A 26,896-nucleotide genomic window follows, 5' to 3' on the forward strand; every position below is an offset into this window, starting at 1 on the left:
TCATCTAGGGTCTGTAGCTTTGTCAGTGTGCCGGGGGGAGTTCCCACCACAATGGATCTTCCTCCCTCAATTAAACCTTTTGTGATTGTTCTAGCTCTCTATGAGGCAAGCACTGGTGCACAAACAAACTCATGCTTACCTTTTCAAATTCATCTAATCTAATGTAGTATTCTCACCAAAGCCTGAAGTCTTTCTGCAATGTCCATTGCTAGCCCCAGGCAGTGTAAACGTCTGTTGTTTGTGTCCATCGTAGGAAATCATACGTAGCCTATATACTATCTCTCTAATTAAAATTAAAATGTAACCAGAAATTAAATATACCAAAAAGTCTTTTCAATCTACTATTACCACCATTTAAGGAAAGGGCAAACAGTACAACCATCATCCAGTCCTGGGAACCTTTCAACTTACTCAAGTTGTCCTTTGTAAATGGGTGCAGCCACCCAAGCATGAAAATTGCCATCACCCACACTTCTCTGCTCCCCAAGTCAAGAGCGGTATAAAGTGGCTTACCAGCACTTCTTCAGCAAGGAGAGAGATAAGTGGAGGTGAAAGCCGGGGGATTAGTGGCTCAAACGAGATTGCCACACAATTCCATGTGCTTTGGCCGGACTAGTGGGAAGTAGTGTGGACTAGTGTGGGTGAACAAGAGGCACCATCTTAAAAAAGAAAGAAAGATAAAGCTGACAGAGCTCAAAGGCTGCAACAAAGAAAAGCCCTTATGGAGAAGGTGCACCCCATAAGGCAAATAAACGTTTTCTAATGTGTATATTTGCTGTGGCGTTGCCTCAAAAGGACAGGGGCACCACTAGGATAGTTCTGTTGTTGTGGGAGCTACCTGGTCCAATGCAGCCCCTCTCCTCTACAATCCTTTCCATTTGTAGGGAGAAAACAGAGCTCTGCATCTTTCAGGGTTACGAATTAGTAACCCCAGGAGAAGGTAGGGTCAACTTTAAGAATCCATAGGGCATTGGGACGAGGTAGATATTGGCTGAGGAGGAGACAGGAGAGGATATTCAGAGTCAGGCTAACCTGTGCAGGTGTGGGAATTGCATTGCTGTGCAGGGATCTGCTCTCAAGTTGTGGCTTCAAGGTGTCTATGAGGTCTAGAATAACAGTGCTACTCCGCCTGTACTGGTCATAAATCTCCTCCTCTGTCTTATCCGGCAATGTTAGCCTGACTCTGAATATCCTCTCCTGTCTCCTCCTCAGCCAATATCTACCTCGTCCTTGCTATCACGTACAGGGCAGCCATTGTAGAAAGGTTTCTGATGCATTCTGGGGTTATTTTTATAGGTATGGGCCTGGTTACCACCTGTTTCTGGTTAGTGGTAAATTGCATGCACAAATGAGCCTATTTGCACAAAGTCGCAATTTGCGACTGGTCCTTACATTTATTTTTGCAAGATGCATTTTGTGATTCACTATTTTGGGGGCGCAAGTAACGGGCGCTTTTTATTGTAGTCGCTATTCTATCACAGTGCAAATTTGACATTTGTGAGTGCATTTCGTACATTGCGTACAGCCATTTTTGCAAGCGCAAATCAGTTTGCGAACGATTTTGCGCATGCAAAATGGTTGTACATCTGGCCCTTAATCTCCCCAACGGCCCCCAGTGCCATGAAACCCTTGAGGGGTGATATGTTTGCGCTTTACAAATAAAAATCATTAAGTGCAGAAGTTCTTGGGCAATATGCGGGCTATGTTTTCACAACTAATGACACAGAGGTGATACTATTGCCTTGTGGCCAGCCCAGAGACACATTTATTGGCAGGTATGTCTGAAAGGGTTGCTTGCCTTCACACTGGTGTAACTCTTCTTGGCCCTGCTCACCTCTGCTCTCCTCCTCCAACTTTAAGTACCTGCTTCCGAAGCTTCAATGAACATAGTTGCACTATGTAGCAACCTAGTGCCCATTATATGCTGAGCATACAGCAGTTACTGATGACAGGGCTTACAAAACAGGCAACAAATTCAGATTAGCTAGCACTAGTCTGTGCTCCCTTCAATTGTATCCCTGCTCTCAGGACATTTTGGGGTGCCAAGGACATGCACCGGTTATTTGGCCCCGGTTGTATCTATTGAGGTTGTTAACCATCGACGTTAAGGGGTCCTGTACTATTGTCACCCTAAATTGAAAACCCAGCACACCCCTTCTGCAGTTGATGCTCAAGATAGCAAGGGCAGAGCAGTCCAATGCTCCGTCAGGGAGGTGATGTGAGTTTGAGACTCAGAACTCAGTAATACATATAATAACACACATCATTCTCCAGCCAGTGCTTTTTCTTTGAAAAAAAGAAAAATGTACTTTAATGGAAGAAAGGAAAATGCTAGGCACAGAATCACAAATATACATCCAGTGAACAGTTGGCACAATAGTAGACCAAACAGTAACATCAATGAAGGTGGGAATAAAACATTAAAAGCCCAGTTACAGAGGGACTTGTACATGCCCAATGAAAGTCAGGCCTACAGACAGTGTCCTTTCTGCTAACAATCACTAATGAAAGCCTACTGTTATGTTCTTAGAATCCCATAAAATGTAGTTTTATTAAACATAGTTAACATTTACTATCCAATACCAAAATATCAGACCTGTTACCTCTAATGGTACCTATTTACCCTAAAAACATCATGCCATCAGCCTTTGGAAATCACAATCAGATTACTAAAAAACACCTGCTTATTAGTAGCAGAAAATACACGTGTGTTATTTACCATTCATAATAACCCAGTCAAAGCTTTTGACTTGACACATATGCCAGAATCATCACATCAAGTAATAAACAGTGCATAGTTCTGTCTTTCATCAGGTTGCTGATCAACCTCTCAGGACAACTGACACCAAGATTCCCCACATCCCAGGCCTTCACAGAGCCAATGCCCTAGGGCAAACAGATGCTCCAGGACTGTGATTGAGCGCACTATTGGGATCTTGAAATCGCACTGCAGGTGCCTACACAAGAGTGGCAGAGCTCTGCAGTATGCACCAGAGACAGTCTGTAAAATCATGGCAATATGTGCCATGCTGCACAACATGGCCTGCAGGGGTGGATTGCCCATGGATGTTTCTGACACTAATTCTGTGGATGAGGACCCAGGACCACCTGCCCAACAGCAAAGGGATGGAAGCGCTGCTGCAGAGGGGAGAAGGCGCAGGGACCAGATTGTCAACAACTATTTTTAACGGTCCGTGCACATTATTTACCCACTCACCTGTACATAAGACAGAACAAATTGTGACTATCAATTCGTGCTTTATTGTACAAGCATCCACAAACAAACTAAGGACAACCTGCCCATCAGAAAATGTAGGCCTAAACTACAAAGTAACTCCAGTGTGGTTATATCACCACAACATTGAAAGGATATGTGGCAAAAATATTGTGCAGTGAACCTACACAGATAATTTTTTGCCACTCCGCCCAGCCTGCTCAGAGCTGCCACTTCCCAATCCAAGGTGCCGGCTGCTGCTACGGTGCATCACAGGTGTCTCCGTAGCAGAGACGCTACTGTGGCATCACACCTCACTATCTGTGCCACCCATGGCACCTTCGCCAACAATAAAATTTGTCTGCAGTGTTTCCACTGTTGCAGTGATCTTCTCCAGGCCACGAGCAACATCCCCACTGTAGTGGCCCATCGCCACCTGGAGCCCCAGGGTGCGCTTGCTGTGTTGGCTTGTTGCATGAGCAAGCCTGCAGATGGCCCTGCTCAGGGTGTCCAATTTGTGCCCCCTGCTGCGCTCCATGCGCCTAAGCTGTGCCCTTTCCTCTGCCCAATCTTTGGCTAGGTCAGCAACTGTGTTTGTGAGGGCATCCAGTTTTGCTTCCAGCCGGGTGTGATTTTCAGTAAGTTTGTCAGAAATCATGCTGAAGCCCTGTGTCATCCTCTCATTCATCTGCCTCTGTGTCTTCTGTTGCAGGCGCTGTATTTGCAACATTGCCCGATCCAGTGCTCCAGACATGACCTGACTGGCTGCTCCAGCAGAGGACACACTTTGCAGCCACCTAAGGGACTGCTGGGTTGGTTGTGACATCCGCACCCTGGTGGCCAGAGACCGTCGGGATGTTGGTGTCGGCTTTGAGGCTGGTGTGACACTGGTTGTGGCCTGTGATGTAGTTGGTGGGACTTCTGAAGAACTGGGCCCACTTGTCTCTCCCACATCCTGCCCTTCCTCCATCTCGGCCAGCTCCGGGTTACCTGCAGTGTCATCAGAACTCTGCTCTCCTCCCAGTGGTGTGTCTATGTGCCAAAAGATGAAAGAAGAAAATAAAATATGTGAGTCACTGTTTCAGTGGTGTTGCGATGTTTATCAGCTCAAGTCAGTCCTTACTACACTGTATATGTCACAGACTACATCTCCCGTGATGCAACCTTAGTGTTGCTTGTTGTTTGGGAAGGGATGTTTGGTTGTGGAAGATTAGTATGCGTACACAGAATAGGCTTTAGTGGGAATTCACACATCACAAACACATTTCTCACTTACCAGGATTTTTTTGCTGGATGTGATGTGTCAAGGCCCCCTAAGCCTACAACAACCGCCCTCTCAAGGGTACTTTTCACCATGGATTTAGCAGCTGGAGGTGCCGATGCAGAGGATGGCCCACCTCTGGTCCCTTGTGCCTCTAGCAGACATGCTGCCACCCTCTCCTTGGCCCTGGAGCGCAGATCGTACCAGCTCTTCCTAATGTCGTCAATGGACCTGTGTGCCACTCCAAGGGCATTTATGCGCTGCTGTATAAAACGCCAAATCTTGCGTTTGTCTGACTCTGTCACACGGTGTGAGGCACTCCAAAATAGCTCCTCATGGTGGTTGCAGCATTCCTCAGTTAGGATGTCCAGCTCCTTTTCGGCAAACTTCAGCTTCCTCAGCCTCTCCTTAGCATCCTTTGTGCTGGCCTTGCTGCTCATGCTGTCAGTCATGCTCACACAGCAGTGCTGTACTGACCTGCTGCACCTGGACATGTGCTTAGGATTTTGATCAAGAGTATCCTTGGGGTCCTTCAGCTCTGGCAGGAAGTGTTTTCCATGTGTTTTTTCAAACTCGTAATTTGCGAGTGGAATTTTGGCCTGTTTCTGCCACACGCGCTATTTGCGTAGGCAAGAAAGTGATTTTTGGTGTCGGTCACTATTTGCCTTACTGTTGCAACTGCAAATTAACGGGACCCGAAATGCATTGCGAGTCATTACCGACTTGGAATCATGTGTTGTCTCCTGTTCGTAGGTTCCAATTTGCGACTCGCAACATGCGAGTCGCAATTTATTGCAAATTATGGTCGCAAAATTAAGCGGTCGTACATTTGGCCCTAGGAGAGCTATTGCACATGATGCTGAGCTGAGCTGCCGCCGGCGATCGAACTGCGGGCTACGCACTCTGGAGTCAGCCGCTCTGGCCGAAGCACCACATTGCACTTTCCAATCGAGAGAACAGTTAAACGGGTAAAATAATACAGCACTCATTTTATATACTAGATATTTTCTAACCAACATATACTTCTAAATGGCAATGTGAAAAGAATACAAAAGACAAGATGAACAATTGAGAGAAGGTGCCAAAAGAAGGTACTCGTCAGATTAGTAAACGATGGATGAACTAATAAATGATGCCTTAAGACAGACAATTGTAGCAGTGAAGAACAAGTGAGAACCACCAGAGAGTGGAGATAAATACAAGCACATTCAAGATAGTCATAATCGACAAGGCCTAGCTCACAAAAAGAGAAAAAAAGACAAACAAAAGAATGATAAGAGAGGGAAGACTGAAACGGCAAGTTGTGGAGATAACCTTGGCTCATGGATTAGTATTGTGCTGTTGTTGACTACAAGAGGTAATAAGAAGAAAAGATGCCGATAGCCGCACTCACCCATACATAATAAGGGCAATAGAAACGGCAATAAATAACATGGCAATAAGAGAGAAACTGATAATTATAAACCAACTACACTCTTAGATGCAGTAGGTACACTCTTAATTTAAACAGGATCTCGGGATGAGTGGATGGCAAGAGCATACTGAGCAGTGCAAAGGTAAGGTTCCGCAAACTCACACGTGAACAAGGTTTCCGACTATATCTCATCTGTGCAACATTCTCTAAATTGAAAAAGTTAAAATTTACACTACTTTTATAGACTTAAAAATAGACTTTAACCTGGTAAATAGAGAGAGTGCGTGGTTCTCTTTGAAAAAGCATAACAAATCTAAGTTCATAAAATTGCTTAGTTTTAATAAAGGAATTAACTACATAACGCTGCCCCCAGATAGCTCGTACCATCTTTTGATGTTCTAAAAGGAGTAAGGCAAAGTGGTGTGAACGCCCCTATTCTTTTCAGTCTATTTGTTAATTATCTGGGATACCTGAAAGAACTAATCCATTGAGGAGTGGGTGCCAGCTCCAATCCTCTTAATCGCAATACATACCAAACTTCTTACTCTTAATGAGTTTCAATGTGTTGACTGCTAACCGCGGTCAACAAACATTCCCAAATAAAGGGATCTATTTTCATTAGGTTTTGGTGAAATTTGGAAAAGGCCACACGGGCTCACTAATGGTGCTACAGGGGTGGCAGGAAAAGACATGAGAGTTGTGTCCTTCATAGGATCTTGTTAGACGTATTAACAAATCAGAGACTTATTGTTACATAAAAGGCATGGCTAGATATGGATAAGAATAATACATTAATCAAATGTACCTTCATGAGCTTTTTTGTATCTATCAAAGAATTGAGCAGGATCTGAAAATATACATGGAATATGTTCTTTGAATAGCATTTCTAGGGAAACAGAGATCAAACAGAGATCAAAGTGGCATAAACTTGGATCTAGCCACAAGATCTGCCCATATTCTGTGCAATTTTCCAACGTACCCAGGGGCTTATTTATGGGATTTTGGCACAGGGCAACCTTGCTACCCTGCCCTACGCCAAAGTGAAAGAGCAGGAATGCACCGTATTTAAGCAATATTGTGCATTCCTGTCCTTTCTCCCTGTGCTAGCGCAGTTTCGGCAGCCTACTGCCAAAGTAGGTATTCATACACCATGGTGCAAGGGTGCCTCCGTTGCATGCAGAACTGTTTTTGTTCTTGCAGGAAGGGGCACATTCCTGCACAAAAGCAATCCTAAGAGGCATTTTCCTCTTTCTATTTGTGCTGCAGAATGCAGCACAAATAGAAGGAGGAGAAATACGCATATTTCTCCTCATTACGCCTCACCTCGGGATGCGCACGGATTTGGCACGTACCCAGGTTTGCATCACTTTGTAAATCTGGGGCAGCATCAAATTCCATGGGTGCTGAGTGGCAAAACCCATCGCAACGCCCATAAAATGCCTTTCGGGAGCAGAGTAAGGCGAAGCAGTGATCTGCGCTGCGTCGCTTCACTCATGATTTATGAGGCCACTCAAAGCTCCACAGGGTGGCTTTGCGTGGGTTCTGAAATTGAAATGAGAGCTCTGCGGCATGCATATACCACTTTACGTGATGCAAAAATTATGCAGGGCTCTCATAAATAAGCCCCCCAGTCTTTGCCCCAGATGCGTGATTTGCTGCAGCAACAACTCTCCAGTCTGGAAAGTTACGAGAAGTCGTATAGAAGATCACTTCCGGGGCAGGGGCTCGCAAGAGGATGTAGCAACCTAGGAATCTGATTATTTCCTTTCATCTGATTTCTTGTTTTGAACCTGCGCCTCTTTTGAGTGATGTGCTTCTTAAATGTGTGCACACATTAGCAGAAAAAGATGTGCTATATCTTTATATTAAATGGAAGATTTGTAATTTGATCATATCATTGTTAATTATTTTTACTAAAACTTTATTCAGTTCACATAAATGTTGCATTACTTTCACCCCTGTCTGAAGAGAGGGGACTCCTGGGGTGAGTGTGGTCAGGTTAGCTTTGGTCTAACCTGTTAGTGAAGGAGATTAAATGGGGTTAAAAGTGGGGCTGCAATCCTATCTCTTAATTAGAACTCATTTGAGGAGTCCGGTCGTAATTGTAGGGAAAGTAAAATATCCGTTTAAATATTCCGACCGTAGCACTCCAAAATAGTCATCTTGTCCAATAAAATGTTCAAATTTTAAAAAAAAACACTTCATATGAGAGTGCAATGATTTCAACAAAGGTTGAGGCACTCTTTGGCAACTGTGTTATTGTATTAAAGCACTTATATTACCTGCAGGGAACACTCATCACGAATGGTAGCATTGTTAAAGTTATTAACAGTAACATTTCCTATTGTAAAATTCCCAAATACTGGTGCCCGGTAGGAAGAATGTGGCTTGTGGGAAGCCACAAAAAGTATAAGTCTCCGGGGAGAACAAGATGCTGTAGAAGCAGATAACAAACAAATAAGTAAAAAAGACAACACAAAAATGAGAGATTTAAAGAAAAACAAAGTGAAGGAAAACTGCACAGGAAGAGCTACGCAGAGAGAAAGAGAGTAAGGCAAGAAAAAGAAAAATGGTGACATGGTGTCATGTTGATCACTAATGAGAGAGGGAGAGAATGACAAAAGAAAACTCAACTCATTATGGTGAAATATACTATCAAAGTAAAATATATACAGGAGACAGATGTAACGATATATTTAAAAAAGGTATGGGACAGCTATACAATGATATAAAAAAGAATGGAGAATTAATGAAGGATAAAAAGGTAGAACTCTGTGGAGTAAGCAATTCAAAGTCGGAAAGAAGGAGATGGGAGGGAAGACTGATTGTCCACTGATCACCTCAATTTTTGCAGTTCTCTTAGACCGGCACAGACAACAAAGTAGAGGATGTAGTCAATGCCGGGATCGGGAGAAGGCAGGTCAATGGCTTGGCAAGTACTCCATTCAAATAATGTTCACTGTAGATCTTCTATTTGGTGCGTTAGTGAGAGGAAATAAAGTAAGCCGTGGGAAACCTTAGCATACGATATAGACTTCTTAAGAATGAAATTGCAGTATATTAGTTCTTAAATATGTTTTCCCCGTTTTATTTTACATGGCTCAGACCTTGAAGGTCTATCACTAGAAATTTGCATTTCAGGAACTTAACCTATTCAAACAAAACACTCGTGATCATGTTTCAACATACCCTACTTGAAGACATGACAATTCCTGGATCAAACCGGGAGACTGCTGGTAAGTGCAAAATTGCCACCACTTGTTTTTGATTTGCTGGGCCACCAATCCCTGGCTACTAAATGGACATTGTTAATAAGTACAAATTTGATTCAGATAGTACTTGAATTTTTCAAGTTGATTAGCATGTCTGAGGATCAGACATGCAAAATTCGCATAAAATTAAGATTCACTTCAAATGTGATTTAATTGTTTGAATTGCAGTTTTAGAGTTGACTTTTAACATAAGCTTTCAAACAAACCAATAAAGCAAGCAGAAATGTTAAAATAACTTGATAGCTTTGCCATTCAAAGCAGAGAGGTGACATTATGATTTTCATACATGCATAAGAAGTATTCTAAAAGAAGTTGACGACTCACTGAAAATAATAGACAATGTTGTAAAAACTAGGTAAAAAGGAAAGCCAGAGTTGATAATCAAACACGGGTTTAAACGTCAGATCAAATAACTATTGATATAGGCTCCCATTTGAGAGGGCATGGTTTTCATCTTTATATGGCCAGAATGTAACTTTCATAAATCAATGAGTGTTCGAAGAGCCATGGTTTCTTACATCATAGCCCATTGAAAGGTATGACGAGCCATTGCTTGAGTATTTCTATGGCTGCGTGTCCATCACAATGAGTCAACAACCTTGCTACACCGCACCCCCAAGTGAGCCTTATTTCTTCTTTTCTTTGAAGTACTCTCCTGTGTCCTCTACCAAACATCTTCATGAAAACAACAGGGGGAGAGAGAGGTAAAAATCATAAGGCTCTTATGATGTATTTTCAATGATATAGTATGGTATGACTTTGAAATACGTGATATGAAGACAAACCCTGAAGTTTCTCCAGCAGTGACCGCCTCCGTTGAAATTGGCTGATTGCACCTCCGTGCAGCGGCAATGCTTCTAGATGGAAGCACCTTTGACTTTGAGTCGATTGCAGTGCTATGTAATGCTGTAGTGTTGCCTTTCGAGAGCCCAGTTGTTAAAGATTGACACTGAGGGCCTGATGTAGCGTCTGGAAGTAGAGTACTCCATCACAAACGTGACAGATATCCCGTCTGCCTTATTGCGAGTGGATTAAGATATAATGTGCATCTAACAGCTGGGATAACCCTAATTTTGTGACAGAGTAAACGTCCCCCCAACTCAAATTGGGCCCTAAATTTGCTGATCTGTGTTTATTTGTATCCACATTTAAATTCCCAGAGGAAGAAAAAGGTTTACAAGATTCGATGTACCTGAAGCTGTTGCTTCTTTTGCTCCTTCTATGAACCAGTTTGTATTCTCTTGGATAAGGTATCGCTTCTCCTTCAGTGAATATAAACTGCTGTTCACATCACTTCTAGTCTGCATCCCAACACCTCTTGCAATTTCGAGACTTCTGCTTTTTCCATTTTCTTTCAGATAGTTCAAAATCAGTTGCTCTGCAAAACAACATTACAGATGATTATTGCCACTTAAATATATGAAAAGCCTTATTAGCCTACAAATCAAGAAAGCACATTTTATTGTGCTGTAAATTATCTATAACATTGACGAAATCACAATGTTACCAACTCAAATACTGCTACGTTTAACATAATTCAATTCTAATGAATAAATCATATTGTAAAGCAGTTTCAAATGCAGAGGAGAATAAGTTCAATGTAAGAACTACAATCACAATAAAGTACATTACACATGGGAGTATCCCTACTGCATAAAATAATAATATAACATATGTAAGCCTGTAATGAATTTATAATACAAGGGATTCTGCAAGCCCTGTAAAAAACACCTGTCTCTAAAACATTTTTTATAATCGATGACTTCTGACGCACTCAGGGACATATTTACAAGCCCTCACCGCCACCGGAGCGGCACTTTGTTTGACACTCAGGTGGAGCAGCGCCATTTCCTATATTTACAAGGTAGCGCTAAGCCCCTTCGCGTGGCTTAATGCCAACTTGTAAATATGCCCCTTTGCCGCAGTCCTCTGCGGCAAAGGGGCCTGCAATGGGTATTGTTGTAGGCGTTCCACTGCAACACCCATTGCTTTTTGATGCTGCACCAAATTTACAAGGCTAAGGCAGCGCCAAAAACGAATGCCATGGATTACCAGGCGTTAGAATGGCGATACGAGGAGAAATTATTAATTTCTCCTCGTTTTTTGCTCTTTCCATGTGTAATGCATTCTGGAGCACACATAGAAGATGCAAATCACCATTATTGATTGTTTGTCTGCAGGAAGGTGTCTCTTCCTAAACATAAACAACCTTCCCTGCAGTGTAGGCACCCTTGCAACATTGCGACGGGCTGCCGGAGCTGGCATTAGCTTTTTTTGCGCCAGCGCTAAGGGAAACACAGGGTTGCACTGTATTCTTGTGAATACGGCGCACCCCTGCGTTTTAGAATATATCAGAGTGCGGTGCTGCCAAATTTAGGGCAACTCCGAGCTCAGACATTTTATTGTAAATAAGCCCCTCAGTCGCAGATTATAAAGGAGAGATGTCAGAAGTCAACTGTAATAGCTAATTACAGTTGAATTCTGACAACACAAAGCCTGTTGTAAGAGCCAGGTAAAAGGCAGGTCGGGTCATGGAGCAGCTGTTAAAAGCAACAAAAATGAAACATTGCTTTTCTCCTGCTCTGTTTTTTTTTTTAACTCTACAGTGCCAAGCAGAAAGTAGATATATATAGCAACATGTTTATTTTTTGTACTCCTTGGAAAATCAAAGAAAAGCTAGAATCTTTCTGGCTGTTTCTGCTGCGTATTTTGTTTTTTTAAAATGACTTCTATTCAACTGCTTCTAATATTGTTTTTCAACACTAGCTAACCACTTTTTTGATGTGTTTAATTTTGCTGTACACCCGCGATTCTATGTGTATTCTTCATGTTTATAAACATGCTCTTTCTTTCATATGAAAGAGCAATGCACCAAGAATGTAATTGGCTTATGGGAAAGGTGACGGGTGACCATGCATTATAAGGAATAAAGTACCCCTAGCCATACATAATAAGGATATTGCATGTCACCTCGGAGTTCCATAACCTTTGGCCTCATTCCTCTATATGGCCTTGGAACTCCTCGGTGACTTACAATATACTTATAATCTACAGCAGGAGGTACTGTATCCCATATAAAAAAACCTGTCTCTTATTTTCTTATTGCAATCTACCAGTTTCCCATAAGAGGAAAATGAAGTAACTACTCTACTGTTATAATTTATTATAATTGAGTTGTGATGGTACAATGCCTGCTTACAAAGTCAAAACCAGATACTGCTGTTTAAAATGTGATAGCTATCTTTACCAGTTTTCAGCAGTATTTTCATGAAATAAATAGGCATTAGCAGAAAGGAGGCATTCCTGGAAGTTTGTTTATTTTTTATTTTTTTCACAGCTAGTTTTTTTTATGAAAGCAGGAAAATCACTGTACCTCATCGCATATTATGAACTACAAAGTTTTTAAAAATTAACTACAATAATCTGCATACATGTTTTCACAACAAATTGTTAGGCACATTTTGGTGGGTTAAACTTCACACTATATATTACATTTACATGTTTTCTACATTTATTCTACATAGCTGCAGCCATAGCACCTCTTGCACGCGAAATAGTAACAGACTAGGGAATTTGACTTTTTGGAGAAAGGGTAATAATGCAACCATGTATCATAAGGAAAAAATAACCCCTCACCATATGCAAAAAGGATATTGCAAGTCACCTTGGAGTTCCGCGACCTTACTAAGCAATATCGGCCTTCAGCCTCATTCCTCTATGACCAAGGAACTCCTCAGTGACATGTAATGTAGGTGAAAGGTGCTTCCTCCCACATATCACAAGTTACTGAAAAGTTTTGTGATAAATTAGAGGAATAATAGTAAAGACAGAGTTCTTTTGAAAGGACACAAAACTAGGAAGTGACTTTTAATACTGCTTTTAAGTATAGTAGCAGGTATTTCATGGTCACACCATCATACTCCAACCCCTTCCAATAATTGTTCTCTTTACTTTTCAGACAAAATATATTCACTGGTCGCAGATAATACAAAATAAATACAATTGGGTAGATTTACTAAGGTTTTGTGTCTGGGTTGCGTCACTTTTGTGGTGCAGACCCGATGCAAAATAATTTTTGACATTTACTAAGCCACTCAAAGCCACTTTGCAAGGATTGTGTGGTTTAGTAAATACAAAGTAATGCAAAAAAATTAGCACATTGCTGGCTTGCGTTACTTTGGTTCAGGGAGAAGTTCCATTGGTGGAACATGGGCGTTCCTATGCATCGACCATGGATTTTAACGCATTCCCAGGTTTACAAAGTTAAGTAGACCTGAGAATGCATCAAAATGCTATGCCTCCTTCAACCAGGAGTAACAAGGAGAAATGTCTTTATTTCTGCTGGTTACTTCCTCTTTCTATGTGTGGTGCATTCTGCAGCGCACATAGAAAGATGAAGATGCCTCTAAGGATTATTTTTGTGGCGGAAGGTATCCCTTCTTGCACAAAAGCAATCGTGCCTGTAACACAGGTGCCCATACACCATGGTGCAGGGTGTCTGATCTGGCACTAAAAAGCACACATTGCGACAGAGGTAGGAGACAGCGGAAACGTACCATTTCTTGATAGATATGGAGCTTTTCTGTTGTCTCCGTTTCACGCAATGCAGCACAGCAACTTTGCTTGCTGCCCTGTGTTGCGTGAAATGTAAGTAAATGTACCCCTGAATCTATATTGAGAAATTGGACACGCCAATATGTAAGACACTATTTCTTGCAAGCACATATTGTAAGCAAGTGAATTCATATCAGAGTAACAGATAATTTCCTAATTTAGAGTGTGTGGTAATACACAGTCCTGCAAAGTAGCTGTGTTTAACTCCAGTAGTGCAATACTGTGTATCATAAACCTTCTTTAATGGGATAATGATTGTGTATTTTAGCACAGACAATTTAGATGAAATGGTGAAGCAAGTTAACTATTTATGTGTTTAAGGGGGCTCATTTTATGCTCAAAGATTTGCTTTACATACTGATGGCCTTAACTGCAAAACTGTTTACAGCAGAGAAGTGATGTAATCTCCTTAGTAAATTTGAGTAGAGGTGCCACAAAGAGCCTTAGGGCCAGATTTACCAGTATCTCACGCAGCGTAATGCAGCAGCGGCAAATGCTGCGCTCCGTGAGAAGGAGAGAGCATGAGAGCACCATGTTTACAGAAATTTGGCACTTTCCTCCCCTTTCCCTATTGCCGGTGCTGAAATTAGCTGCAGTGTGCCACGGAGACACCTTTGCGCCATAGTGCAAGGGTGTCTCTGTCAGTCAAGCATGGGTTTTGTACTGGAAGGGAACCCTTTCAGTACAAAATACTACGCTTAGACTAATTTTAAACATGTTCCCACTTTGTATGTGACCTGTACCGTACAGCACACAAGCGAAATCAGAAAATAAAGGAGAAAAAAGCATTTCTCCTTCATAGCGCCTGGTTCAAGTGTGCGCTGTTTTCTGACGCTAAGCCCGGTCTACTTTTTTTGGTAAATTGGGTTTAGCGTCAGAAACCTTGGGTGGTTGCATGGGAGATACACATGAACCACCCATGGTACGCCCCCTTGGCGCTAAGTAATGCAAAGCAGCGCTATGTGCTGCTTTGCGTTACTTTCACGTTATTTCCAGCGCTTAACAAGTTTAACGCTGGTAGGTAAATCCAAAAAGAAGATTTGCGCTGGTTTGTGCCACTTTTGTGATGCAAAAACGGCATAAGATCTTCGAAAATCTGGCCCTTAGTAAGGAAAGTAGAGGCAGATTTCTACGCAAAGTTTGCAAGGTTCCATATACTATATACAACGAGTGGTACCCCCTTCGGTACTTCATATGGATTTCTCCGTTCAAGAGGCAGCTGCGACTGTGGCAGTCCCGCTTTCTATTACAATGTTAGAGAACGTTAAGTGGCTTGTAATAGCCTTCATTACTGTGGTGTAATAAGCCTACCAGGTTACAAGGGGGACAATTTTGCTCTGCTGTTACAGTGACTTAGAGCTTTACATGCTTTGCCTTCAGCAACAAGTGCATGCATGTCACAAATATTACCATGAATCATACTCCTCTAATAAGCAGATTGATTTTGCCCTGTTTTATTAAAAGGGCCCTTAGCTGCAGCTCCCCCATCCAGCTGACCCCATCTATCAGTGCGAACTGCATCCTAGGTGATAGACTGATCTTTTCCCACCTCAGCATCGGTTCACAGTGATGCAAGAAAATCCAATTACATTGTGGCCCCAAGCCACATTAGTGAATGGATCGCGCACACTGGTGGGCAATAGGTCCATCGTTTGCCTTTGTTTTTCTCCCCCATCTGTGAAGGACCAAAGGGGAGGGAAGAAGGCACATTTGGAGTGGCTCAAACTATTTTCTCCATTAGGCCCAGCAACATTGGGCCGGTTTTCAAGGAATTAAAACTGGGAGGCGGAGAGTGCACAGTGTTTTGACCTGCACTCCAGTCACAGGGCTAGGTTGTGGAGAGGGTGTGGCTCAACGGCTAGGGCAGCAGACCTTGAAGCTGAGGAACCACGGGGCATATCAGCAAGGCGGCGATAGAAAATTATCGCCGCTTTTGCGGCCGTCTTCGGCCGAAAAATCGGCGATAATTTTATCGCCTAATTAGCAAGGTCACGCTAACGAGTGAAACCTTGCAGTAGCGCACGTCTTAACGCCCAGCTTTGCATCTCTAATGAGATGCCAAGTGGGCCTTCCTGACCTAACATGACAGGAGAAATGTCGCTAAGCAACATTTCTCCTATCATCAAGCCCCACACTATGAAGCATAGCGGCAAGAAAAGTAGCGATAACCCCTGTTATCGCTACTTTCCTTACGCCTGCTTCAGGACTGAATTAGCCATGATATCCTATGGAAGGTGGATATCATGGCTAAGTTTGTGGGGCCCTATCAACAAGCTAACGCCACATTTCGTGAGATTATCGCTGGGTTTCCAGCGATAATCTCACGTTAGGCAGTTAGTGCTAGGATTTTTATCGCTTTTGAGATAAGCGTTGCTAATAGCACGCTATCTCAGCGATAAAAATCCCCTCTAGCCAGTGATAATTATCCTAGCGGTAAGTGCGCTTAGCGATAATTAGCGCTGGTTGTTGCTGATATGCCCCCAGGTTCGAGTCTGGCGGGAGGCACAACCATCCTGTGATTCTGGGCAATTCACTTCATCTCCCATGCCTAAAATTAATATGTCCATCTGTAATGCAACTGGTCCTCGTGTAAAGCGCTCTGATACCTTCGGCTATATAAATTTGCAACAAGAACAAAAAACAAAAAATAGGAATTTCATCCCACGGACTCCACAATTAAGCATCAAGGTCACTGTCCACAGGCGAGAATATTGGACCACTCTCACCCTCTCAATTAGGGACTGGCCGAAGAGGCTCGAGCATACAGCACAAAAAACACCTAACCCAGGAACAGGGGAGTGGCTAACAACTTGGAGATCTGGTCCACGTGTGTGGGTGTGTATGTGCGTGTTTGTGGTGTGTATTTGTGTATGTGTGTGTGACCTGAAAGATATGTTTGTGTGTATGCACGTGGTCTGCAAGGCGTGGCTGCCACTCATGCTATGCTTGTTTTGCTCAGAAGCAACGCTTGCAATGCTTTTTCAATAATGTGCCAGTTTGGTATTGATGCTGTACCTGTGTTTTGCGTCTGCATGGGAAAAAAACATGCACTGCTGGTGTTTGGGACGGGGAAAGGTTACTTCGCACTAAATTTGCTGGGGCTTTTAAGCAGTGCGAGGAATAAGAAACATAAAATGATAACTTAGAGTTATTATCATTTTATATTTCCTGCCTCTTTGCAGGCCGCAGGTGGGTGGGTGGGGCTGCCCTGCTCACAGAGCAGGACAGGGGAGGAGTGGTTTGCCCACTCCAAAGTGTGCAATGACTGTTTGGTCGGCCCTCTCGGGGTCCAAACTAGTCATGCCCCCTTTAACCAGGCATCCATTCCCTGGTTGAGAATGCTCAAAACCAATCACAACGCTGAGCGTTGTGATTGGTCAGGGGAGCCAGGCTGTACTTCCTGTCCCTGTCTGACAAGGAGAGAAGATGCAGGACCCGGCGCGACAAGGTGTTTTTTAAAATTATATATTCTTTTTTTAATTGCCCACCGTTCACCCCCGCGCGCAAGCACCAGCACCCGCCACACCAGCCAAAAACTATCCCGGCCGTGACTGTAAATTTGTTGTGTGCTAGTATAAGAAAATATAATATTACTAAGCTATATGTGTTCTCATTCTCAGGCACTAGTTATGGCAGTGTGCTTCTGTCTCCACTTTTATTATTTGCACATCATTTGTGGTCAGAGACATGGGAGAAGCCAGAAGCCAGAATATTCAAATAGCCCCCACTTTGAACTGAAGCCTTGATACCACCAAGCAAGCGAAGCAAGTGAGCCGAACTCTCGCTAAAACAGCTTCCTTGCCTTTTCCATCCATCAATCCATTCATCTATCCATTCATTCTTTCACCTTTCCATTCACCTTCCATTCACCTTTCCATTCTGCCATCCATTCATTTTTCATCTATCATTCAATCTTTCTCCATTCCATCAATTGATCCATCTATTCATCCATCCATCCATCCATTCAATCTGCCATCCATTCATCCATTCTGTCACCCTTTGGTCCATTCACTCTGCCATCCATCCTGCTGCTCTATGATCCATATCTCTAGACACTCTGCCGTCCATCCATTCTGCCATCCATTAATCCATCTATCTATCCACTCTGCCATTCATCAACTTTGCCATTCATTCATTCTGCCATCCATCCATCCACTCTGCCATCCACATTCCCATCCACCCATCATCTCTGCCATTCATTCATCCACCCTTCCATTCATCAATCTACTCTTCCAACCATCCACTCTGCCATCCATCCATCCACTCTGCCATCTATCCATTCAGTTTCAGTTTCAGAAGCTTTATTTCGACAATTGTCATAAAAGCAGAAAAAAACACGTACAACATACAACACAAGACAATATAAATAAAACCTTTACACTAGACAATATAAAATAGTATTAAATTCCAATACAGCTCCAAAACAGTGATAAAACCTTAGTAAAAAAGTTATAAGACTCACGTAACAGCATAGGTAAAATATCAATGTTTAAGTTTGATCAACAGCAGGGGATTTTAAAGTGCAAGTGCGAATGGCCCATGACCAACCCAAAAACTTAGCAACAGCAATAGCTAAGATAGGAGCACAGTCGGAACCTAAAATTCTTAAAGCAGACATACAGCTCTGTGTGCCCAAGGAGGAACAAGCTGGTCTCAGCCATTTACGGCGTGGAGCCAGATATAGCGGACATACAAAAAATATGTGAGGAATAGTTTCGTCCTCAGCCCGACAATGGTGGCACTTACTACTCATAGATAAATCCCATTTGCATGTGAAGGATTTGGTAGGGAGGGAGCCTATCCTGAATTGGAAATATAGTTTCCGATCAAGTGGCTTCTCTATTAGATCCCAAAACAACTCACAAACGGGCCTGGTTTTGAAATCCAAAAACTGGCCTGACAAGCTAGTGGCTGTGATCACACTAGATGATGACGTAAATAGCATGTCCCAATATTTTTTCTTTAGTTCCGACTTGGTTGGAAAGGCAGAAGTATCTGGGGAATCCCATAAACACAATAAATCAAGTTTAGTGAGTGTGGTTCTAATCTCTTTGAGCCAACCTATTTTGTGAAAGCGATCCAGAGCAATCACATCTTTTAGGCCCTGAACAAAATGTGAGAGCTCCGGAGTGGACCATAGTCGCCTCCAGTATAACAGTGGACGTAACTTTGCCAAATCCTCAATTTTCTTCCTACTTAGATCTAAACGAAGTGGGGTCATCGGTGTGCTTTGAGGAACCCCGACCAGGCTGCGAAGAAACTTATTTTCTGCCACGGCTAGACGTCTTAAATCACTAAATCCCCATAGCTCAACTCCATATAGAGCTGAGCTCACCACTTTGATGTCATAAATTTCCAGGGCCGGAGTTACAGGTTTAGTAAACGACGTTTTGTGTTTCATCAGCAGGGCACCTATATGCTGGTGATGTTTTAGAACTGTAAGGTTCAGATGATTTTTCCAGCCCATATCTTTTTGGAGGGAGATGCCTAGATACATGAAAACATCCACCTGTTCCAGGGGGATATTATTTAAAAATATCCTTCCCTTAAAGGACTTATGCTGATTGAAAGAAAGAAACTTGGTTTTTGAGGTATTAATCTCAAGTCCTCGCTGAGTACAGAAATTACCGAATGCGTTCACAGCCTTTTGTAACCCGCTCGGGGTCCTGGAGATAATCAGTGTGTCGTCCGCAAACATGAGGACTGGGACATAAGTTCCCGCCAGTGTGGGGGCATCAGATGGCGTTCGAGAGAGGTACTCTACCACTCCGTTGATGTACAGCGAAAACAGGGTGGGGGCCAGCACACATCCCTGTCGAACACCACGCTCGACTGGGAAGGTGTCGGTAACCTCACCCTGCATCCCCCATCTGATCCTGGCAAAATTGTCCTCATGTAAGCGGACGAGTAAGGTTAGCAATTCCTGCTCAATCCCCATGTCCCCTAGCACTCCCCATAATTTCCCACGTGGTACTAAATCAAACGCCGACTTAAGGTCAACGAAGACAGCATATAATGAACCTTCCCCCAAGACCACGGTTTTCCAGTAAATTGTAATAAACCGGAAAACCTGGTCTATGATGCTAATGCAGGGACGGAACCCAGCTTGAAATGGGGACAAGATTTTTGCTTGCTCCGCCCACATTTGAACTTTGTTACGCACCAAATGGCCCACTACCTTCTGTATCGAATCTATGAGGCTAATGGGCCTGTAATTACATGGGAGAGATTTGTCTCCCTTCTTAAATACGGGGATAATCTCCGCTCCCTGCCAAGAAGGTGGCACTGGGGACCCATTAGCCACTGCGTTGGCCAAAAAGGCAATATACTGGCACCAAGTTAGTCTGTCACTTAAAAAGACATTGGCTGGAATGCCATCCATTCCAGGGGCCTTCCCTCCCAACACACAATCGAGTGCTGTATCTACATCTTTGGGGGAGAACACCGTACCTTGATAAAATTTAAAAGGAAACAAAGGTGGAACTTCTTCCAAGGGGGCACACGCATATTGTGGTTTAAAGAAGGCAAGCCATTGTGTCTGTGCTACATTGTTTTGAGGAGTATCTGGGCTCCCTCCCCGGTCCCAGTTAACAATGTTCCAAAATTGCTTGGAATCTTTGGCTGCACAGGCTCTTCTTAGATCTTGCCACTTGTCGTTGTCCCATTCTCTTTTTGCCACCCTTTGCTCCCGCCTATAGGAATCCCTGGCCTCCCTTACCCCAAAGAGATCTTTGGATTTAAGCGCTTCACACAGTTTTTTACGAGCCATTTTGCATTTGGCATTGAACCAGCCAGCCCTATTCGATTTATGGGACTGCTTACTGGACCTAGCATCTTGCAAAAAATAGGTTTTTAACTTGGCAAATAAGGATAAATGAGATTCATACATGATTAGTGGGAAGTCTGGGCTATTAACTCTGGACCCTATAGAGGCCGTTTGTTCTGTAACCTCTGTTTTAAGAGCGGCCAACTTTATAGGAAATTCACAGATCTTGTTCCATTTCACCTGGCGCTTATTATTAGATAGTACCAAGTTACATGATACAAGACCCTCAGTCGGATTCACAACCCTCTCTGTGGGTGATGTTAAGAAGACCGAACAGAGAGGTTTGTGATCACTTACCATGCGCCATATAATCTCCATATCCTCGAGGCACCGCCAGAGTCTTACGTCTACCAATAGGTAGTCGATCCGGCTGGAGTTGCATCCGTTATCAAAGGTATTGGCTCCTGAAGGGTCCGATCTAGTGCGCCTATTAGCAGCTCTAAGACCTCTTTCTAGACACAATACCTTGAACTGGATGGCAGCGTCGGTCCATTTTTTAACAGCTGGGATCTCGAGCTTGTGAATGCCCCATATCAAATCCTGTTCCGCTGCTATCTCCTGCTCCTCGACCCCTAATGGTTCGAAGGTGGTATAAAAATCCCCCCCCACAATTGACGAAATAGAATTAGGGAGGGCATCCAGCTGGGTATCCAGGGCGGCTACTACCTTTGACCTTGTACCACCCCTGCTGCCTCTAGCATAGACATTAAATAGGGCCAATGTTAGCCCATGAGGCCAAACAAGTTTAATAGCTAAGATATCGTTATTCGGGAATAGTATGGGGACAATACCACAGCATAAATTATGACGAACCCATACCACCAGCCCACCAGCGGGTCGCCCTTGGTTTTTTTTAATGGCGGGGATATAGAAGTTAAGATACCCCACCCGATGAACTGGGTCCACTGCCCAGGTCTCTTGAAACAGGCATATATCATATTTGTCTATGAAGTTACCCCAATTCTCTGACACAGATTTTTGCCCAATACCTGCAATATTCCAAGATAATAGAGACAGTTTACTTTCTCTGCTAGTGCTAGTGAAGGAAGGATTTGCTTTTACGAGCATGGGGGGACTAGTGATCTCACGACCTGTGCTATGACCTAATAGTGTTAGTGAGACTAAGTTCCCTTTATCCAGTAGAAGGGTGGATAATGAACTGCTTCTAGGTGGATTTTTTAATGGGTCCTTAATCAATGAAGTGCTTACAGGGGGGTCCACCACTAAAACCCTGCCAACCTCCCTGTGTCAATCGCACTCCTCCAGATCAGTGAGAGCTGTGAATCTGTTGTCTAGACTAAGTTCACTCGCATAACCTGGTAATACCCTCCTATGTGGCGGACCATTCCGTGTGTAAGCAAACTTAGAGCTCGCATTTGGTTTAATGGGACTAGGTTGAAAGAAACCCATCGTTAGAGGGATTATACCAGGAGCCCTCTTCTGGGGGGGCAGCAAGTTGGCTAGTACATTAGGAAGCACATTCACATTGGAAAAGTTGACAACAATGCAATCCCCATTGAACTTCTTCACACCAACGCCCACCCATGGAACACGTCTAGCCATGATAATCTCTTTAGCTAGTTGAAAACCACCCCATTCATTGATATTCATTTTATTGGTTAACCAATGTAGAACTTTATCCATCAGGGTAGAAGATGTCTCTACTTGATCTGGTCTCAAGCGAGGGACATTAGCGAGGACAAGAACCAAGGGCGAGGCTTCCTTTACCAGTGTGAAACTTTTACCTGGAATTGGTTCATAGCAAATCCCGGTATCAGGTTTTAGAGCAGTGATCGTGTTATCTATCTTAGGGGCAAAAGCATTTGGAGAATTAAATTCTCGAGCAGGACGATTAGCTTTTAGGACATCACTGGAACAGCCCGCTATAGGAGGTATCAATGTAGCGTTACTGATAAGAGATGGCTCCGTGGTCAATGTAGGCTCTAACAACCCCGACTGAACAGAAGCACTAGAAGTAACCAAAGGATCTATAGGAGGTTGGGCAGATGGAAAAATACGGTTGATTTTTTTTTCTAATACAATAACCGTGTCAACAATAGAGTCCAGTCTACTAATCCATGGTGCCATGATAGTGTCAATTTTCTCTTTGATGCTTGCCCAGAGTTTTTTAGATAAGACCTCGGGGCATGATGAAGATGCCGTCCCAACTTTAGAGGCCTTTCCCAATTGTTGCTTTTTCGTAGCTGGTACCACCCCCCCCCCCCCTTCTTGTGCGCCTGCCTAAGGTAGGTGCAGTTGGGGAGGGAACGACATTAGACAAATCCTCTGGGAGAACAATCAAGGGCCTTTGCCCCTGTCCCCCCATTATGCTTAGGTACGGCGACTTTCCTTTTCACCATTGTCAACTCACTATCCACAACAGCAGAACCTTAACTCACCGTCAATGTCGGAGGGGTGGCCCAGCCCGGCCTCTTCCAGCCCCTGACAACCACAGACGGCCCGCCCTTTGCCCAAACTTAGCCCGGCGCTGCCCGCGCGCGTCCCGCGAAGCGGGGCTCAATGCTGCTAAAATGCGCCTCCTGGCGCTGGCGCTGCGTCGATGGAGCGCGCCGCCGCTGGGGCTGCCGGGAATCGAAGTCCCGTGGTGGCGGCGACGCTGTTTGTGGCTGCTGGTGACTCCTGGCGGTGGCCGCGCTGCTTACGGCGTTTGAATGACTCCTGGCGGTGGCGGCGTTAGACAAGGTAAGTTCCCCCCGCTCCGCCGGCCTCAATGCTGCTTAAATGCGCCTCCTGGTGCTGCGTCGATGGAGCGCGCCACCGCTGGGGCTGCAGGGAATCGAAGTCCCGTGGTGGCGGCGACGCTGTTTGTGGCTGCTGGTGACTCCTGGCGGTGGCGGCGCTGCTTACGGCGTTTGAATGACTCCTGGCGGTGGCGGCGTTAGACAAGGTAAGTTCCATTCATTCACTCTGCCAGCCTCTAGTCCATCCATCAATCCATCCACACTGCCATCTGATCAACTTTTCCATCCATCCATCCACTCCTCCATCTACCCACACATCCCCTCTGTCACCCATCCACTTTACCATCATCCATCTGCCATGCCATTTATCCACCCGTTCATCCACTCTGCCATCCACCCATTCACGCAGCCATCCATCAATACACTCTGCCATCCATTCATCTACTCTACAGTCCATCATTTACTCTGCCATCCACTTGTTTATCCATCCCCCCATCCACTTATCCATTCACTCTGACATCCACCCATTCTATTCTCCATCCTCCTGTCCACTTTACCATCCATCCACTCTGCCATTCATCCACTCTGCCATTCATCAATCCACTTTGCCATCCATCCATTCATCAACTCTGCCTATATCCATCCACTTTGCCATTCATCTACCCTGTCATCCATCCATCCACTCTACCATCCATCCACTCATCTTTTCACCCACTAATCCATCAATCCCTTCACTATGCTATCCTTTCGCTTCTCCATCCATCCATCCATCCATCCATTTACACTGCCATCTTTTCACCTCTTCATCCACCTATACATTCATCCAGCCATCCACCCATCAGATTACTCCGCTATCCGTTCACCTGTCCATCTGCCTATCAATTCACTCACTCACTCCTCCATCCACCCATCCCTTTACTTTGCCATCCTTCAACCTCTTTATCCACCTATCATTCACTCATTCTTTCACTCACTCGTCCATCCACATTTTCATATATCCACCCACTCATACATCCATACTTCCAATATTCCTTCTTTCTTTACCTGTTTTATTTACCCGGCTGTTGTTTTCCTTCGCTCCTGCTGCTCTTCTATTGTCGCTACAGCATTAATGATGAGCTTTAATCTGCCGAGTTGCAGACAGAAGAGGCTTATAAAGAATCCCACCCGCTGTAGCTGCTAAAGCGGGGGCGTCACGATGCCCTGGTCAGAGATGTGACTTTGGCACTGAATAGTTGTTTGTGCAGCAAATCAATAGTATGCTTGATATGATGCTGGCATTCCTGTAATGACTTTCTCTTCACCAGCCGGACACATAGATCTGGATACACATCGCTGGGCTAGTGGAGCAAGAGTGGTGCTACGGCTCATGGTCATTTGACCCAGATCTTTCAATATTTAACGCAACACAACAAGACATTTTCCTGTGCTGCACTGTGCGAAAGGGCGAGAGCAGGAATGTGCCATATTTACCAAGATATGGTGCATTCCTGCTCCCTGCCTACGCTGGTGCACACTCTGCAGCTTAGCGCCAATGCAGACACCCTTGTGCCATTGTGCAAGGGTGCCTTCGAGTGCTGGCAGGATTGTTTTTGAGCAGGTAAAAGACACTTACCTGGACAAAAACAATCCTTAGAGGCGTTTCCCTCCTTCTAAGTGTCCTGCAGAATGAAGGACACTTAGAAAGAGGAAACAACAAGGAAAAATAAAGATATTTCTCCTCGTTGCGCCTCCCCTGGGTTGGCGTAGCATTTTGACACATTCCCAGGTTTACCCATCTTGGTAAATCTGGTAATGCGCCAAAATCCATGGGTGGCTGCCTGGGAATACCCATGCTCCACCCATGGAATGCCTTGACTGGGAAGATGAACACAAAGCAGCGACTTCTGTTGCCTTCTTACTCCAGATTTACCAAGCAATGCAGGGCGGCGCTAGGTGGCCTTGGGTTACTCCAGATTCACCAAGCAATTCAGGGCTGCACAAGGGGGCCTTGCGTTACTCCAGATTTACCAAGCAATTCAGGGCTGCACAAGGTGGCATTGCGTTACTCCAGATTTACAAAGCAATTCAGGGCCGCACAAGGTGGCCTTGCTTCGCTCCAGATTTACCAAGCAATTCAGGGCTGCACAAGCTGGTCCTGCGTTATTCCAGATTCACCAAGCAATTCAGGGCTGCACAAGGGGGCCTTGCGTTACTCCAGATTTACCAAGCAATTCAGGGCCGCACACGGTGGCATTGCGCTACTCCAGATTTACCAGGCAATGCAGGGCTGCACAAGGTGGCCTTGCATCGCTCCGGATTTACCAAGCAATTCAGGGCCGCACAAGGTGGCCTTGCGTTACTCCAGATTTACCAAGCAATGCAGGGCCGTACAAGGTGGCCTTGCGTTGCTTGGTAAATCAGACTAAAGTATTGTGTTGCCCTTGCAACACCATGCGCGAGGCAAGGGCAATAAAATGGTTCTTTGTCACTAGGCTTGTAGCAGGTTTCATGCTGAATGGGAGCAGTGGGACCTGAGAGTGTTTGCTCATACCCCAATTCTTAAGTAACTGTAATTGTCAGTAAGCTGCATGTACCCTTGAAGTTTCCCTCCTGCAGCAGTCAGGTGGCCTCCTTAAACCATGTAATGTCTCTTTCTGCTGTGGGAAAAGTAACACCGGTTTTTCCTGGAGAAAAGGGGGTAAATGGTCTCCTCTAAGAATTTGCATTGCATGGCAGATGATGACGGGCAGTTGATTGAGCTGGAAGAAATAACTTATTGGTGATCATATTCAACTTTATTAACCTAGTTATTTCCATTGAATGGGGAGGAAATACTGTAGTCTTCGCCCTACAAGTATCACATGGTCAGGGATGATAGGCATTGGGTCTGTGTTTGTATGTAGGCCAAGGGTTACATTGTTGATACTAAAAATCCTACTTCTGTTGTTGCTATCGCCGAAAGTCTCGTAACTCTGAAAATGTGGTCTTTAGTGTTGTCCTTGTGTTTAGAGCCTAATGTGATAGCAGGAGGCACAGAGCACATTCCAGCTTCGTCAGATTCCATTTGCTGCTAATGCTGTTGCAAATTCCTTTAGAGTGGCCTTGTTTTTCTGACTGCTGCTATTTCACATCAGCTCACATGAACTCTGAATATAAGCTAATCAGTGTGCTCTATTTATCATTGCAACCCTCTTTCTGTGTTTCCTTTTTCTTTCCTACTTCCTTCTTTCTTACCCCCTTCCTCTTACCTTTTCTCGTCAATTATTTACTTTTTTCTTTATTTCTTTATTGATTTCCTTCTTTGATGCAGTCTTTCTTTCTTTCCTTCTTGCATTATTTCCTTCTCATTCCTTTTCCCTTCTTTTCTTTTTCTTGTTTTCCTTCTGTTTCCCTTCTATCTTTTTCCTGCTTTCTCTTTTTCTTTATTTTTCCTCATTTCTCTTTTCCTTCCTTTCTTCTTTCTTTTGTATTCTTTCCTTTTCATAGTCATTCCTTTCTATTTCTTTTTCTCCTTTGTCCTTCTTCCCTTCCTTTGTTTCCTTCTTTTTTCCTTCCTTCTTTTCCCTTCCTTCCTTCTTTTAATTCTTTTTCACTCCTCTCCTTCTTTCTTT

At 44.0% G+C, this 26,896-nt stretch overlaps 1 protein-coding gene across 2 annotated transcripts in view; it reads right to left on the reverse strand.

Moving 5' to 3' along the window:
• ZBP1 (Z-DNA binding protein 1) overlaps positions 1-26,896 on the reverse strand; it is a 208,640-nt gene that overhangs the window by 76,124 nt on the left and 105,620 nt on the right. Inside the window, exons 4-5 of one of the 2 annotated variants that reach the window (XM_085619294.1) lie at positions 10,354-10,539; positions 2,279-4,246 (exon numbers count right to left, since the gene is read on the reverse strand). In XM_085619294.1, the coding sequence (XP_085475420.1) occupies positions 3,522-4,246; positions 10,354-10,539 (911 nt within the window). In that variant the 3' untranslated portion in view covers positions 2,279-3,521. Of the gene's footprint in view, positions 1-2,278; positions 4,247-10,353; positions 10,540-26,896 lie in introns of those variants that run through there. The other variant, XM_085619293.1, reaches the window with a different exon arrangement.

This window comes from Triturus cristatus, chromosome 7 (assembly GCF_964204655.1).
Source record: "Triturus cristatus chromosome 7, aTriCri1.1, whole genome shotgun sequence".
Taxonomy (NCBI): domain Eukaryota; kingdom Metazoa; phylum Chordata; class Amphibia; order Caudata; family Salamandridae; genus Triturus; species Triturus cristatus.